Source organism: Girardinichthys multiradiatus, chromosome 10, assembly GCF_021462225.1.
Source record: "Girardinichthys multiradiatus isolate DD_20200921_A chromosome 10, DD_fGirMul_XY1, whole genome shotgun sequence".
Classification (NCBI taxonomy): Eukaryota; Metazoa; Chordata; class Actinopteri; order Cyprinodontiformes; family Goodeidae; genus Girardinichthys; species Girardinichthys multiradiatus.
The window spans coordinates 16,638,622-16,656,360 of NC_061803.1; the positions used below are offsets into that span (position 1 = coordinate 16,638,622).

Here is a 17,739-nt window from a genome sequence, read left to right on the forward strand (position 1 = left end):
AAAAGCATAGTAATCTAACAGAATTTGAAGAAAGTAATACAAAACATAATTGCTCTGATATTTAACAAATCAAAACTGACTTCAAACTGATGCAAAACAGGACGTTTGCTCTGATTTATTGTCAAGCAGTGAGAAAAAAAGGCTGTGTCTTTTTATGACATATCAGGTTTTAACTTTAAATATAGTCCTCTAAAGTTAAACTACCAGGAAAAACAAATTTTCTTTACCATCATTCCTGCATCGCATAACATAAGCCAACAGATAACAGACCAGATAAGTGTCAGTAAATTTTATTTAGGAACAAATAAAAAAATTATATAAAATAAAGAATAGAAGGAGCAAATATGAAAATTGTCAATTTCATAAAAGAAAAAGGCATTTGTTAAATAGTTAATTATAAACTGAATCAGCTAATCTGGAAAACAAACACCTTGTGGTGCTAAGGTATGCATCTGCACAAACATATTTAATAAGGAAATATTTGGTGTAAAAAGGCAGATGTGGGGAAAGGATATAGAATCCACAAAATACACACATTTAGTTTTTTTCTCACAAATATCAGTGCTTTACTCTGATATGAACAAACATTTGCTCACATTTTAAAAGTAGGGCATTGCTCCGTGTAGTACAGCACTGACATTAGGATGAAAGTGTGAATTTTCTCTGCTTTGTTTTGACAGATGGAAGTCAGGCTGTATTTACATCCTCAGGCTGAGCTTGCTGAGTGTCCTCGACTTGTTTCATTTCAGGCTTTCATAACAAAAATACAAAAAACATAAACATTCACAACAAACAGCTGAGTTGTATTCACAGTGAGCTTCTTCATAAACTCATTGAAACACAAGATATTTAGCACAGCTGCGGATTAAAGTCAAGATTCTTGACAGGACAGAATGGGCACTGTTAATGTACAAATCTGTGGTGTCTTCAGACGAGTGGATCTAAGAGCCTGATGGTGGCCTTGCCCACAGAGTCCGTACAGGACCGGCACCTGCGTCAAGGCCTCCAGCGTTTGTCTGCTGTCATTTTGTTTGTCATTTTCTCTCTTAGTCCTCAGGTCCCTCACTCAGAGTTTCAGGCTCAGCTGGTGCGGCTGTAGATGCTAGTGTTGGGCTTAGTGTCTGCGAGTGCGCTGGGCCCCGGTGCCTGTGGTGGTGACATAGAGTAGGGGGTGGGGGTGCCGAAGCTGAGGTCCTCTCTTCAGGTTATTAATGCTGGCTGTAGAGGACTCAGTATTTGATCCTATGGAGACAAATTAATTAAATAAAGCGACCCCGGCTGAAGCATTGTCACTTTCTATCCACTGACAAGTGCTTACCTGCTTGTGTGTGTGTGTGTGTGCTGTGGTTAGGCCTGATTTTGGCGATAGGAGGGACCCCTCTGTACTGGGGACGCAGCATGGGGGCCTGGGGTTGGCCGTTAATATGAAGGTGAGGGTCCGATGTGCTGTCCAGAGGCCGAAACCTCTGAGCTGTGATGGCTTTGGTCTGAGGCAGCTGCAAGCGAGAGGAGTTGGGCAATGTTAGAAATGCAACGAGAAATTAGACAACGGAGCATTGAAGCTTCTGTCAGCCTAACAAACCTCCCACCAAACTGCCAACTCTAATCAGAGCTGTCATGATACTGATGACTGTTGTTTGGTATAAAGCTGTACCATTTCGGTGTTCCATATCAGGGATACCCCAAGAAGTGGGTTTGAGAATAGTTTGCATTTTGTGAGTCTTTCAACTGGCAAAAGGTGTGGAAGCATTTTGACCTGACAACACCAACAAAGGTAAAATGTGATTTCTGAGATATATATACAGTTGTATTCAAAATCATATCAGTCCAACATCACTAATCAGATCACTAATCAGATAAGTCACTGGTTTTAGTAGAAATTATATTCCCATATGGCCAACAATTTACTAGTAGGTTAGTTGTGGTAGAATAACATTACACTGCTGATTCTTTGTAATTGAATAACTAATTGAAAGAGCGACTGTTCAAAATAATAGCAGTGTAGATCAGGGAAGGTCATTTGTTCTGTGAAAGGAGTATAAATGTAGAGTAAAATGGGCAATTCCAGCCATGGTAAAAAAACATTGTACTTTGATTAAAAATTTGATAGGAGAGGAGAAATCATATAAAGAGCTGAATAATTTAACGGACTGCTTACCTAAAATGATCTCAAATGCTTTTAAATGTAAACCAAAACTGGGAGAAAATGGAAAACAACCACAACTTTAGTGTTTGACACAAGAGACTGAAGATTAGAAATACTTCTTAGCTGAAAGAAAACTGGTTCTGATTAGTCCACGAGAATGGCACTCCAATGATGTGGCAGAGTCAAAGCCTGTAAATCAAAATACTGTGATCAATAGTGTCAAAGGCAGATGTAAGATCCAGGAGAACCATTAATGTGGATGCCCAAGAGTCAGCTGAAATCAAAATGTCAATAGAAACCTTTGAGTAAAGCAGTTTCTGTGGAGTGGAGCTTAGGAAAGCCAGACTGAAATGTGTCAAAGATCCCATGTTTATCCATAGGGACCCCAACTGCACCTTTCACTGATGGATTAACAACAGCATGCCTAAAATGACTTGGAACCACACCTGTTAAAAGTGAATTATTGCAAATTTCTACAATACATGGACCAACAGCAGGAAAAACTCCGCAGCGAGAACATTGTTTGGACACGTAGATATATTGTTTCAAACAGGACCTTAGAATTTGTCTTATTTAAAAACCTACAATTTGAGAAAAAGGTTCTGATAACTGCAATCTAGACACATCCAAAAAGATGATTGAAAATGCCATGACCTCATGTGTATTTGATCCATCACTTTGTGTCTCTTTTGAAAGATGCTAAGATCTCTACACATGGCCATTTTTGTCCAATCCCCAAACTTAAAGATTGTTAAAGATTATTCAAGATAATATTCATATGCTGCCTTATACACCCTCCTCCAACCCACTCAGGATATAAACTGCTTTTCATTTTCAGCAAGCATAATATTACTGCAGACTGGTGTATATGTGACAATTATAAGACTAAACATCAGTAACTTGCCAAAGTGATTTAAGACAAAGGGGAATTGAAACCTCCAAATATTTAACAATTCACAACATTTAAAAACAACAAATTAAAATTACTCACTCCTTGACCAGTGACCTCAAAGGACCTTGAGCGTCTTTTCTTGCGACGAGCCTCGAAGTCCACCTCACGAGGTGTTTGGTTCTTGCTGGCAGGGTGGCGGTTACGAGGACGTGTCCAGGTCACATGCAGACCAGGTCCCTCTGCTGTGCTGCTGGACAGGTTATCATCAGAGGTGGCATGTCTCAGCTCAGGGCTGGGTTGCCTGCCACGCCGCAGAGGCAGACCTCTAGGGGGCGCCTCAATCAAAGAGAAGTTGCTTTTCTGCTTCTTGGGGTCCAAAGGAGAGGGGGCAGTGGGTAACCGAAGGACATCCACCTCCAGGGCTTTGGAACGTCGACGGGCTGCTTTTACCACAATGTTCTGGACCCCTTTAAGGATCTGCTGCCGTTCTGTGCAGACATGGGAAAAAACAGCTTTCTTATTTTAACTTAACGTGTTCTGCTGAGGTATGAAAGAAAAAGATTAAGTGACATATTACCAAATACTGAGGACATAGTGATGCATATATTTGTTTCTTGAGTGGATGGCAGGTTGTAGAGAGAAAGGTCACGCAAAACCTGTTAAACTTTTTAATAATTTGTCTTATTATAATCATGAAGTAGCATGTATTTTGTTTGAATTTTATGATAACCCTAACCTCTGTAACTGCAGAGGAAACAATTTACCATATCCATGTTTTATAATGAGGTATGGTGTCTACAGGGTGTTACTTTTCCACCATACATAGAATTTTGTATGTAGGACAAAATGTTTCCTTTTGGTGACATCAAACCAGAGCACTTCCATTCACATGTCCAATGTGTCTGTTCAAGACTTGCTATAAACTGCAAGGTTTCTTCTTGCCACTCTTCAATAAAGGCCATATTTATGGAGTGCACAACTGATAGCCCCCTCCTTGAACTGTCACCTTAACGTGGTGGAGGGGTTTGAGTGCTCAAATGATCCTAGAGGCTATGTTGTCTGGGGCCTAAATGCCCCTGGTAGGGTCTCCCATGGCAAACAGGCTCTAGGTGATGGGTCAGACAAAGAATGGTTCAAGAACCCCTCATGAAGAACAAAATATCGAGGCACGTGACGTCGCCCGGTACGGCGGAGCCGGGGTCCCACCCTGGAGCCAGGCCTGGGGTTGGGACTCGTCGGAGAGCGCCTGGTGGCCGGGTTGCTCCTCGCGGGACCCGGCCGGGCCAAGCCCGAACGAGAGACGCGAGGCCATCCCCCAGTGGGCCCACCACCTGCAGGGGGAACCGTGAGGGACCGGTGCAAAGAGGATTGGGTGGCGTACGAAGGTGGAGACCTCAGCGGCCTGATCCCCGGATGCTTAGGCTGGCTCTAGGGACGTGGAATGTCACCTCGCTGGGGGGGAAGGAGCCTGAGCTTGTGCGGGAGGTTGAGAGATATCGACTAGAAATAGTCGGGCTCGCCTCCACGCACAGCGTGGGCTCTGGAACCCATCTCCTTGAGAGGGGTTGGACTCTCTTCTACTCTGGAGTGGCCCACGGGGAGAGGCGGCGGGCTGGTGTGGGTTTGCTTGTTGCCCCCCAGCTCAGCCGTCTCGTGTTGGGGTTTACCCCAGTGGATGAGAGGGTCGTATCCCTGCGCCTTCGGGTTGGGGAGAGGTCTCTGACTATCATTTCAGCCTACGGGCTGAGTGAAGTGCAGAGTACCCGGCCTTCTTGGCGTCCCTGTCGGGGGTGCTGGATAGTGCCCCTCCCGGGGACTCCATTATTCTGCTGGGGGACTTCAACGCCCACGTGGGGAACGACAGTGACACCTGGAGAGGCGTGATCGGGAGGAATGGCCTCCCCGATCTGAATCCGAGTGGTGTTTTGTTATTGGACTTCTGTGCTAGTCACGGATTGTCCATAACGAACACCATGTTCAAACATAAGGATGTCCATCAGTGCACTTGGCACCAGGACACCCTAGGCAGGAGGTCGATGATCGACTTTGTTGTCGTATCATCAGACCTTCGGCTGCATGTTTTGGACACTCGGGTGAAGAGAGGGGCTGAGCTGTCCACTGATCATCACCTGGTGGTGAGTTGGATCCGCTGGAGGAGGAGAAAGCCAGACAGACTTGGCAGGCCCAAGCGCATAGTGAGGGTCTGCTGGGAAACCGTCCGGCGCCTCAGGAGGGGAAGCAGTGCTTTGCCAACACTGTTTATAGTGGGGGCAGGAGACTGCTGACCTCGACTGAGGACATTATCGGGCGGTGGAAGGAGTACTTCGAGGATCTCCTCGATCCTGCCATCACGCATTCCGTGGTGGAAACAGAGGCTGGGGACTCGGTGTTGGACTCTTTCATCACCCAGGCTGAAGTCACTGAGGTGGTTAAAAAGCTCCGCGGTGGCAAGGCTTCGGGGGTGGATGAGATCCGCCCTGAGTACCTTAAGTCTCTGGATGTTGTAGGGCTGTCATGGTTGACACGCCTCTTCAACATTGCGTGGCGGTCGGGGACAGTGCCTCTGGACTGGCAGACTGGGGTGGTGGTCCCCCTTTATAAGAAGGGGGACCGGAGGGTGTGTTCCAACTACAGGGGGATCACACTCCTCAGCCACCCTGGTAAGGCCTACGCCAGGGTATTGGAGAGGAGAGTCCGACCGATAGTCGAACCTCGGCTTCAGGAGGAACAGTGTAGTTTTCGTCCCAGCCGTGGAACACTGGACCAGCTCTATACCCTCTACAGGGTGCTCGAGGGTTCATGGGAGTTTGCCCAACCGGTTCACATGTGTTTTGTGGACCTGGAGAAGGCATTCGACTGTGTCCCTCGTGATGCCCTGTGGGGGGTGCTCCAGGAGTATGGAATCGGGGGCCCTTTATTAGGGGCCATCCGGTCCCTGTACGAGCGGAGCAGGAGTTTGGTCCGCATTGCCGGCACTAAGTCGGACCTGTTCCCAGTGCATGTTGGACTCCGGCAGGGCTGCCCTTTGTCACCTGTCCTGTTCATAACTTTTATGGCAGGATTTCTAGATGCAGCCAAGGGCCGGAGGGGGTCTGGTTTGGGGACCAGTGGATTTCGTCTCTTCTTTTTGCGGATGACGTGGTCCTGCTGGCCCCCTCTAGCCAAGACCTACAGCATGCGCTGTGGCGGTTCGCAGCCGAGTGTGAAGCGGCTGGGATGAGGATCAGCTCCTCCAAGTCCGAGGCCATGGTACTCGACTGGAAAAGGGTGGCTTGTCCTCTTCAGGTTGGAGGGGAGTTCCTGCCTCAAGTGGAGGAGTTTAAGTATCTCGGGGTCTTGTTCACGAGTGAGGGAAGAATGGAGCGGGAGATCGACAGACGGATCGGTGCGGCTGCCACAGTAATGGGGGCGCTGTGCCAGTCCATTGTGGTGAAGAGAGAGCTGAGCCGAAAAGCAAAGCTCTCAATTTACTGGTCGGTTTACGTTCCTACCCTCACCTATGGCCATGACCGAAAGAAAGAGATCCCGGATACAAGCGGCTGAAATGAGCTTCCTCCGTAGGGTGGCCGGGCACTCCCTTAGAGATAGGGTGAGGAGCTCGGCCATCCGGGAGGGGCTCGGAGTAGAGCCGCTGCTCCTCCACATCGAGAGGAGTCAGTTGAGGTGGCTCGGGCATCTATACCGGATGCCTCCTGGACGCCTTCCTCGGGAGGTGTTCCAGGCACGTCCCACCGGGAGGAGGCCCAGGGGACGGCCCAGGACACGCTGGAGGGACTATGTCTCTCAGCTGGCCTGGGAACGCCTTGGGCTCCCCCTGGAGGAACTGGAGGAGGTGTCTGGAGAGAGGGACGTCTGGGCGTCTCTGCTGAGTCTGCTGCCCCCGCGACCCAGTCCTGGATAAGCGGAAGACGACGAACAAACGAACAACTGATAGCTAGCTGAAGAATGAAAATCTGCAGCATTTCCAGAGTTAGCAAAGGGTTCTTCTCTAATTAATACTCTACTTGCTCAGCTTGCCCAGTGTTCCTTGATATTCATGACGCTGTTTGTCCACTAATGTTCTCTAACAAACCTCTGAAACCTTCACAGAACAGCTCTATTAGGCAGACTCTACAGGTCCTTCTCAAAATATTAGCATATTGTGATAAAGTTCATTATTTTCCATAATGTCATGATGAAAATTTAACATTCATATATTTTAGATTCATTGCACACTAACTGAAATATTTCAGGTCTTTTATTGTCTTAATACGGATGATTGTGGCATACAGCTCATGAAAACCAAAAATTCCTATCTCACAAAATTAGCATATTTCATCCGACCAATAAAAGAAAAGTGTTTTTAATACAAAAAACGTCAACCTTCAAATAATCATGTACAGTTATGCACTCAATACTTGGTCGGGAATCCTTTTGCAGAAATGACTGCTTCAATGCGGCGTGGCATGGAGGCAATCAGCCTGAGGCACTGCTGAGGTCTTATGGAGGCCCAGGATGCTTCGATAGCGGCCTTTAGCTCATCCAGAGTGTTGGGTCTTGAATCTCTCAACGTTCTCTTCACAATATCCCACAGATTCTCTATGGGGTTCAGGTCAGGAGAGTTGGCAGGCCAATTGAGCACAGTGATACCATGGTCAGTAAACCATTTACCAGTGGTTTTGGCACTGTGAGCAGGTGCCAGGTCGTGCTGAAAAATGAAATCTTCATCTCCATAAAGCTTTTCAGCAGATGGAAGCATGAAGTGCTCCAAAATCTCCTGATAGCTAGCTGCATTGACCCTGCCCTTGATAAAACATAGTGGACCAACACCAGCAGCTGACACGGCAACCAGACCATCACTGACTGTGGGTACTTGACACTGGACTTCTGGCATTTTGGCATTTCCTTCTCCCCAGTCTTCCTCCAGACTCTGGCACCTTGATTTCCGAATGACATGCAGAATTTGCTTTCATCCAAAAAAAGTACTTTGGACCACTGAGCAACAGTCCAGTGCTGCTTCTCTGTAGCCCAGGTCAGGCGCTTCTGCCGCTGTTTCTGGTTCAAAAGTGGCTTGACCTGGGGAATGCGGCACCTGTAACCTATTTCCTGCACACGCCTGTGCACTGTGGCTCTGGATGTTTCTACTCCAGACTCAGTCCACTGCTTCCGCAGGTCCCCCAAGGTCTAGAATCGGCCCTTCTCCACAATCTTCCTCAGGGTCCAGTCACCTCTTCTCGTTGTGCAGCGTTTTCTGCCACACTTTTTCCTTCCCACAGACTTCCCACTGAGGTGCCTTGATACAGCACTCTGGGAACAGCCTATTCGTTCAGAAATTTCTTTCTGTGTCTTACCCTCTTGCTTGAGGGTGTCAATAGTGGCCTTCTGGACAGCAGTCAGGTCGGCAGTCTTACCCATGATTGGGGTTTTGAGTGATGAACCAGGCAGGGAGTTTTAAAGGCCTCAGGAATCTTTTGCAGGTGTTTAGAGTTAACTCGTTGATTCAGATGATTAGGTTCATAGCTCGTTTAGAGACCCTTTTAATGATATGCTAATTTTGTGAGATAGGAATTTGGGGTTTTCATGAGCTGTATGCCAAAATCATCCGTATTAAGACAATAAAAGACCTGAAATATTTCAGCTAGTGTGCAATGAATCTAAAATATATGAATGTTAAATTTTCATCATGACATTATGGAAAATAATGAACTTTATCACAATATGCTAATATTTTGAGAAGGACCTGTATATGCCAATGAGTTGCTTTTTTAAGGCAGCTGGTTGCAATGGACTTTATTTAAGGGTATCACAGCAAATGGGGGCGAGTACAAATACAAGTCACTCTTTATTTTAATTTTTACATCTATTTTCCTTCCATTGAACAACTTTGTGTTGGGCAATCAAGAAAAGAATTGAATAAAGTACATCAAAGTTTGTGATTGTGTGGTTACTATATGTGAAGAAGTTGAGGTAGTGTGAATACTTTTTCAATACAATCTCACTTTAAGTGAATGCCTATTTATTTTCACGTCATGTTAAGAAATCTTAATGCATCTTAATATGTCTGACATAACCATCAGTTATTAATAACTTCGACCTAAAGTTAAGCGACTTTGAGCTTTTTCCTGTTTTGGAATGGCCCCGTTTTAAACAGGTTTGTGTTCCATTCACAATCACCACATAGTTCTTATACGTTATGCTTATGACGTGAAGATATCTGTTTGTGGGGACAGTAATGTAAATAAATAAAATCATGTAGCTAATCTGTCCCCTTACACTCTGATCTAAGAACACATGGAGACTTGGGAGATTGTGGAAAACAAAACTGGTCCTTTGCAGTGTTTTTATGGAACCAGCTCCAGGTCCATCACTGGAACCATTTTAATGAAAATGAAAGAAAAACAAAAAGGGTCTCTCCAGATGTCAACCAGTTCATGTTGAATAATGTATCTGAAGAAGGACCTTACCATTTCGGGAAAGGGTCATATCCCCCCCAGCTTCACTGCTCTCGGGTGATGAGTCCAGTTGGCTGCTGATGCTGTGGCTGAGATGGCTGTAGCTTGTGAAGCTTTCAGGAGCCAGAGGCTGCAGCTGCAGACATGTGAATCAGAAGGATTCATTATAACTGAACATTCACTGAAGTGAATGTTCCTTTGATCAGTTTAGTTCCTTTTCAAAATCAAATCTTGTGTTGTACATTTTTACTCTGAATATCAAAACCAAAAAGAAAATCAAAGGATAATCAGTAGCATGGAATAAAAAAAATCTTAGAGGGAAACATCTGCTTCAATGAAACGGAAGGGGAAGCTGTTTAAAAAGGGAAAGAAATTGCTGATCAGACTGCATTTATGCATAAGCAAAAAATAAATATTATTGAAAAGTTTTTTTATTGATGTTAAATTCCAAAATTATATAGATTCTACAGACACAGATAAATATATTTCAAGTGTTTATTTCTGTTAATTTATTTAATATGGCTTACAGCTAAGGAATACCCAATATTAACTTCATTATTATGATTATTTGATGAAACCAATAAAAAAGGATTTGCGATACAGAAATGTTGGTCTACTGGAAAGAAGACTCATTTTGCATGAATTACTGCATCAATGGAGTGTGGAATAGAGACCATCAGCCTGTGTTTCTGCTGAGGTATAAGGAAGCCCAGGTTGCTTTAATAGCGACCTTCAGCTCATCTGCATTTCTGGTGTCTCTCACCTTCCTCTTCACAATGGTGTTTAAATCAGTTTGGGTGAGTTTGCTGGTCAATCAAGCACAGTAACACCATGGTCACTGAACCAGTTTTTGGTATCTTTGGTAGTGGGCAGGTGCCAAACCCCATTGGGAAGTTAAATCAGCTTCTCCATGAAGTTTGTCAGGCAAAGGAAGCATGATGTGCTCTAAACGTCCAACAAGATGGCTTTGTTGACTGTGGATTTCTGAAAACACGGTGGACTACCACCAGCAGATGTCATGGCACCCCAAATCATCACTAACTGTGGAAATTGGACTTCAAACAAAATTAACTTCATCTAAAAAAAGAGCTTTGGGCTAATGACTTTGTGACTTTGGATCACTTTTGATGTGGTCTCTGGTTCGGGAGAGGCCTATCACAACAAATATGACAATTGTAGATTGAGTCATATAACTACAACTGTAGTGGCTCTTAACTCATTCCCCTCCTTGTGAATCACTGGGCTTAGCTTTACAAACCTCTCAAGGCTGTGGTTATCCCTGTTACTTGTTTGCCCTTTTCAGGCACAACTTTTCATTTCACTCAACTTTATATTTATATATTTGGATGCCTCACTCTGTGAACAGCCGGCTTCTTTTGTGGCTTATCCGTCTTGTGGGGAGTTTTAGTAATTATCTGCTAGACAACCATCAAGTCAGCAGTCTTATCCATGATTGTTTAGGCCATCACATAACATTTCTAAAACGGTTAATGGCTTGTACATGTATAGCACTTTATCAAGTCCCCAGAGACTCCAAACGCTTCACACTACATTCAGTCATCCACCCATTCACACACTGACAGTGGTAAGATACATTGTAGCCACAGCTGCCCTAGGGCACACAGACAGAAGTGAGGCTGCCATACACAGGCGCCACCAAGCCCTCTGACCACCATCAGTAGGCAAGGCAGGGGAAGTGTCTTACTCAAGGACACAACGACTAAGATAGACGTAGCGGGCGCTCGAACTGGCAATCCACTGGTTACAAGACAAATCCCTGCCACCATCCCCCCGCGGTTGCCCCACTTTCTAGTTTAAAATACTTTTTGATTACTCTTATTCAATATATAAATTTTATAAGAAACAAAAGTCTGAAGTTTCATTAGATGCGAGACAAAAACTAAGAGAAATTTACACTTGAAAAAATATGACTTTTGATGATATTGTAATTTATTGAGATGTACCTCTCAGGAATACTGACCAGAAACAAAACAGAGCAATTAGTGTCCCTCAGGATGGTCCTTACCTCTCTGTTTCCTTTCCCATTTATGTGTATCGGAGGAGGGGTCATTACAGCTGAGTTCTTTATCTGCTTGGCATGAGGACTGCTCTTAAAAACCCTGTCACTGAGGTAGAGAAAATTTGCAAACCAGTCTGTATATATACAGTTTTAACTGCACATTATGGATAAGAAATAGAAAAATTATCTCGACTTACGGCTCAGCTTCAGGCAGAATGGGAGGTAAGGTGTGTCTGCGTATTTTGGCTTGACCTCGTCTGTTGTCTGTCAACACGTTGCGTACGCTCTCCTGGTCAGAATCTACATCCTGTGTGTAATCGCGACCCTGAACTGGCAAAGAGATCTTTGGTAAAGATCCCTCCTGCAAATAAGAGCACAAATAATGTTGTCATTATTTATCAGGTCACTGTAATTTATATTTAAGCATCTTGATGAATTGCCATCACTCTGTTACCTTGATGGTTTGTTTGGTGGTCACCTTGTTCAGGGCTACAGCTCTCTCCAGTTTCCTCTCATCCAGCTCCCTCATGTACATCTCATACAGGTCCTGAAGGTGCAGTGGCACAAGGAGACTGTGGTCTGAAACATAAAAGGGACACATGCAACTAGTAAAAAATTTAAGTAAATACACCTAAAACAACAACCAGATCTTGAGCCTCACTTACAAAGGATGTTCAAGTACCATTTCCATGCAAACCTTTAAATATATCAACAACACTCACACTTTTCTGGGGGTGCCTGACCTTAAACCTTTTGGGAGGGTGTCTGCCATACTGTCAGAAATGTTTTGGGCTATAATACTGAATTTACCTCCTTATCAGTATAATGTTTTAAAAGTAAATTTTGATAATCTGAACACTCACCGTCTATGAACTGTCTCTGCTGCTGAATGAGCTCATCACACAGGTGTCTATGCTGCTCAAAGCGCTGCACCACAAAGTTTTTCTGTCGGATGACGTTGTCTTTGATCAGAGCATGGGACTGCATCTCTGCATTCTCGATCTCCAGCTCATGGACCTTGCAGAGGAGGCCAAGGACTTCACGCTGCTCTTCTGAGCTCACCCTCCGAGGAAGCAGCTCCTCCAGGCGTCGGGCTCGATCCCGGAGCTCCAGAAACCTGTGCTCTAGTAAACCCTTGAATCACAGAGATTATTTTTATTGAAGGCAGGATTATATCAATTTTTTTTATTTAACCACATTTTTAAGAAGCTGACCTTTTGCTTTTGAATCTTCGTCTGTTCGGCCATTAGAGTGACTAGGTTTTCCCGAGCCACTGCTACCTCCCGGGTCTCTGTGCTGTCTGGGGGAGACTCTGGCGAATCTGATTCCTTCTCGCTTTCGTCTTTATTGACACTTTCCTTCCTTCTTTCTGCACGCCACTTTCTCCTGCGTTTACTCTGCTCCTGCTCCCAGCTAGGGAACATAAAACAATAGTTTTTATTAAAAGATTTTTACAGACAGTGGAAATTACATACTCTTTAGGCACAAATCTCCAATAATTATTAACTTGAATAGATTTTCTAGTCAAGGAAATTCATAATTAAGTTTGCTTCATTGTTAATTAAATGCAATCGCTGCAGAGAAATACTTGCTATACACTTATTCATTTAATTAAACTAGACCAGTGCTGGGATAAAAGGCAAAAGAAAATGTATTCGATTTAAAGCCCAGAGCAAAGTTTCATAATTACGAATATAAACTGGAAGTCAGCTGTTAAACAGTAACACAGTATTATTAGATTTTAACTGTTAAGTGTGCTCCACAGGGAAAAGGCCACAGAAATCCGACTGACTCTGCAATGGTGACAAGGTGTTTGGAGGTGTCAATCTGCATCTCCATGTTGCTGTTCTCCAGCTCGATCAGGCTCTTTCTGATCTTCATCTGCTGCCGGAAAGCGTCCAGAAGCTGCTCCCTCAACACGTCCATCTCTGCTCTGCTCTGCTGGCAGGAGTGGGCTTGGACCTCCGCTGCAAAAGAGTAAAAGTACAGAGAGAACAATACTTACAAATGTTAAGATGTGGCTTTTACTCGCTTGAAATAGAAACAACAAAATGTACCCTGGATGTTTCGGATATCAGCTCGGTCGGTGCTCTGCTCTGTGATCTTCTTTTTGAGCCGCTGGATCTCGCAGCGTAGGTCAGAGATGATGTTTGTGTACTGAGCAATGTGGTATGACACATTTATCAGGTTCTTCTTCACCTAAAGCAAACAGTAATGAGAAACAATATTTCTGGGAAAATGCAATCCACATCAAGGTGAGCTATGCTTAAGGTGAAATAAAAGTTTACCCGTGTACGAATGCTTTTGGCACGGTCAGCGTATGTTAGCGTGTTTCGAGACTCCTCAAAAGCTGTAGAGGCGGGGCTAATATGAGCTATCATCACTGTTCTGCTGTTCCCACCAAGTGAGTCCTACCATTGAAAAATGAGACAAAGCTTCATGAATGCAACAGATAACATAGAGCCTTATGCGGCTTTAAAATTGTTCAAATTTTGTTACGTTACCACAAACTTCAGTGTGTTTTATAGGACCAGTACGGATTTTATAGAACAATGTAGTGCACAATTGTAAAGTGTAAGAAGAATTGTACTTGGTTTTAAAACATTTTTGTAACTACAAATCTGAAAAGTGTGGGGTGCACTTATATTCAGGCCCCCAGAGTGAATATTGTAGAAGCACCTTTCATTGTAATTATAGCTGAAAGTCTTTTGGGGCAAATCTCTAACAGTGTTTTACATTTAGAGATTTAATGTTTGGCCAATTCAGTTTTGAATAAAGGTTTAAGTTTAGTAAGACTGGAAAGAGAGCATCTGAGAACATTAATTTTCATTTCCTGCCACAAATTATCAGTTGGATTTAGCTTTGGATTTTGACTAGGCCATTCTAACAAAATTATGATTTCATTTAAAGAACTTCATTCCAGCACTGGCTGCATGTTAAGGAAGGAGAACCTCTGCCCCTGTCCCAGTTTCCGTATTTAGCTCCATCCATCTTGTCATCAACTCTGACCTGCTTTTCAGTCCTTCTGGGAAGAGAAGCATCCCCAACACCATGTTCACAATGTTGATGATATTTTCAGTGTGATGTGTGTTAGCATTTCACTCCACATTTTATTTTAGATGTAGGCCAAAAGGTTAAATCGGATCAGAACACCTTCTTCCACATGTCTGATGTGTTTGTTTTTGCAACTCTTCCTTAAAACTAGATTTCAGAAGTGCACAACTAATATTTCCTTTGCCGACAGATTTTAACATATGAGCGATGGATCACTGTAGTTCCTCCAGAGTTACCACAGACCATCCTGCCTGCTTCCCTAAAAAATGCCTTTCGTGCCCAGCCCCACAGTTTAGGTTAACAGCCATATCATAGGGTAGGATTGCAGTTGTGCCATACTCTTCCCGGTTTTGGATGATGGATTGAACAGTGCTCTGTGAGGTCTTCGAAACTTGAGACATTTTTATGACCTAACTCTGCTCAATACCTCTCCACAAATGTTTCCCTGACCTGTCTGCTGTTTTCCTTGTGCTTCATGATACGGTTTGTTCTCTAATGAACCTCTGAGGCCTTTACAGAAACGCTGGATTTATACTAAGATTAAACTACACACAGGCACTAACTATATGATTTTTAAAGGAAATTGGTTGGACTAGATTATATTAAGCGGTATTAGAAAAAAACAAAAAAAAAAAGGGGTTAACACAAATGCACCACAAACTTAAGCTTTTTATTTTGCAGTTCACAATTCTGCATTATTATCAAAGAAGTTGAAGTTTGTGGAAAAGTCTGACTGGTTCTGCCAGGAACTGCACAAAGGAAGGAAGATAAATAATAAAAGCAAAATGTTTTTTTCAGTTGCAGTACCTTCAATAGGCGAGTCAACTTGCTGTCTCGATAGTTGACGTACTTGTTGCCATTTTTGTCACTTAAGGCATTAATGCAGTTGCCCAAAGCCAGGAGAGAGCGATTGATGTGAGCTCCTTCTTTCAACCGCTGACCTCTATTCTGAGTCTAAAAGAGGTAGAGATCGATGAGTGAGAAGACCTCTGAACTCAGTGTGTGTGTGTGGGGGGGGGGGGGGGGGGGGGTGGGGGGTGGGTGGGGGGGGTGGACTTTCAGGGAGTACCAGGGAGATTTCAATTATATGCGCTTAATGCCTTGGAGTCAAAAAGTCCAAGGATTTTTCTTGTACTGGGAGAATAATAAGTTACATGCCTAATGAACAAATTTGGATTTTAATATACTGGTCCTTCTCAAAATATTAGCATATTGTGATAAAGTTCATTATTTTCCATAATGTCATGATGAAAATTTAACATTCATATATTTTAGATTCATTGCACACTAACTGAAATATTTCAGGTCTTTTATTGTCTTAATACGGATGATTTTGGCATACAGCTCATGAAAACCCAAAATTCCTATCTCACAAAATTAGCATATTATTAAAAGGGTCTCTAAACGATCTATGAACCTAATCATCTGAATCAACAAGTTAACTCTAAACACCTGCAAAAGATTCCTGGGGCCTTTAAAACTCACAGCCTGGTTCATCACTCAAAACCCCAATCATGGGTAAGACTGCCGACCTGACTGCTGTCCAGAAGGCCACTATTGACACCCTCAAGCAAGAGGGTAAGACACAGAAAGAAATTTCTGTACGAATAGGCTGTTCCCAGAGTGCTGTATCAAGGCACCTCAGTGGGAAGTCTGTGGGAAGGAAAAAGCGTGGCAGAAAACTCTGCACAACGAGAAGAGGTGACCGGACCCTGAGGTCTGGGGGACCTGCGGAAGCAGTGGACTGAGTCTGGAGTAGAAACATCCAGAGCCACCGTGCACAGGCTGATTGCCTCCATGCCACGCCGCATTGAAGCAGTCATTTCTGCAAAAGGATTCCTGACCAAGTATTGAGTGCGTAACTGTACATGATTATTTGAAGGTTGACGTTTTTTGTATTAAAAACACTTTTCTTTTATTGGTCGGATGAAATATGCTAATTTTGTGAGATAGGAATTTTGGGTTTTCATGAGCTGTATGCCAAAATCATCCGTATTAAGACAATAAAAGACCTGAAATATTTCAGTTAGTGTGCAATGAATCTAAAATATATGAATGTTAAATTTTCATCATGACATTATGGAAAATAATGAACTTTATCACAATATGCTAATATTTTGAGAAGGACCTGTATTTATGTCAAACAAAAAAGGAAACAGTTTGTTTAAACATGTAACACTCAAAACTATTTAATAATCAAAACTATTCGATGGCTTTAAATTCAGTGAGTAACAAATTGAGTTACCACATCTACACATTAAAGGTTTTTTGTTTGGTTCTTTCTGATTAGCTAGTGCTCCAACAGATGCCATTTACTTGCCTTCTTTTCTTCATCAGAGTTAAATTAAATTACACACTTCGGAGGAGCAAGTACTCCTCTGGTCCTCCTGGGCAAATATTTCTTTGTTGTGCTCAATGCTTCACGGTGGTTATCATAATTTTCATCCAAACAATCTGCATGACTTGTTGAAATAATCTCTGTGGGTACCAACTTGCTTTCACCAGCTGACATTTAGTAATACATTGATATACTCTAGAGTTGGTTTAGTACATTTAATCTTTACATTGGTAACACTGTCTCTTTTCCAGAAACTTTTCTACATCATAAAGATGGAAAATGCACAGTGACGATACATTCAAGTATTTAAATAATACCATGTGTTACTAAACCTCAGTCACTCTGCAATGACAAGAACAATAAAAACTTTGATCATACCAGTTCTTAAACGGTTTTATAATAAAAAAATATAATAATTAAAATTAATGTCATGTAATGTCTTTTGACATTTATGACATTGACATGAAGCCCACATTTCTTCATCAAGTACATTAAAATGTTTATTTTTATTGGTCTGATGTAGTTGTTTTTTTTACAAAATTAATTCATGCACAGTGACAAACTTCCTAAGTGAACAGATAAACAATATAAATATGTATTTTAAAGGGCGTATATCATTATTTAAAGCCAGAAAACCTAGAAATCTTGAAAATAGGAAACATAAAAAGTCAATATTTTCATTTGTTTTAAAGCAGATGAATAATTTTTAAACACTTTCTGAAACAAAAAGAGAATTTTGGCCTCGAAAACAGAAATGGTTAATGAATTACAGATGTTCTGCAGTCACCTGCAGGAGAGAATCTGACCAAACTACAGTATTTACTTAGTTATTAGGTCCTCAAAAATAAGAGATTAATC

The 17,739-nt window shown here is 42.9% G+C and overlaps 1 protein-coding gene across 1 annotated transcript in view; it reads right to left on the reverse strand.

The window, feature by feature from the left end:
* Positions 1 to 274: 274 nt before the first annotated feature.
* The window catches only part of kif19 (kinesin family member 19), a 65,336-nt gene continuing 47,871 nt past the window's right edge, over positions 275 to 17,739 (reverse strand). Inside the window, exons 8-20 of the mRNA XM_047376172.1 lie at positions 15,351 to 15,497; positions 13,778 to 13,900; positions 13,547 to 13,688; positions 13,282 to 13,456; positions 12,704 to 12,902; positions 12,353 to 12,623; positions 11,944 to 12,068; positions 11,687 to 11,850; positions 11,496 to 11,595; positions 9,482 to 9,605; positions 3,138 to 3,526; positions 1,319 to 1,496; positions 275 to 1,242 (exon numbers count right to left, since the gene is read on the reverse strand). Of these exons, the coding sequence (XP_047232128.1) occupies positions 1,115 to 1,242; positions 1,319 to 1,496; positions 3,138 to 3,526; positions 9,482 to 9,605; positions 11,496 to 11,595; positions 11,687 to 11,850; positions 11,944 to 12,068; positions 12,353 to 12,623; positions 12,704 to 12,902; positions 13,282 to 13,456; positions 13,547 to 13,688; positions 13,778 to 13,900; positions 15,351 to 15,497 (2,265 nt within the window). The 3' untranslated portion in view covers positions 275 to 1,114. The remainder of the gene's footprint in view (positions 1,243 to 1,318; positions 1,497 to 3,137; positions 3,527 to 9,481; positions 9,606 to 11,495; positions 11,596 to 11,686; positions 11,851 to 11,943; positions 12,069 to 12,352; positions 12,624 to 12,703; positions 12,903 to 13,281; positions 13,457 to 13,546; positions 13,689 to 13,777; positions 13,901 to 15,350; positions 15,498 to 17,739) is intronic.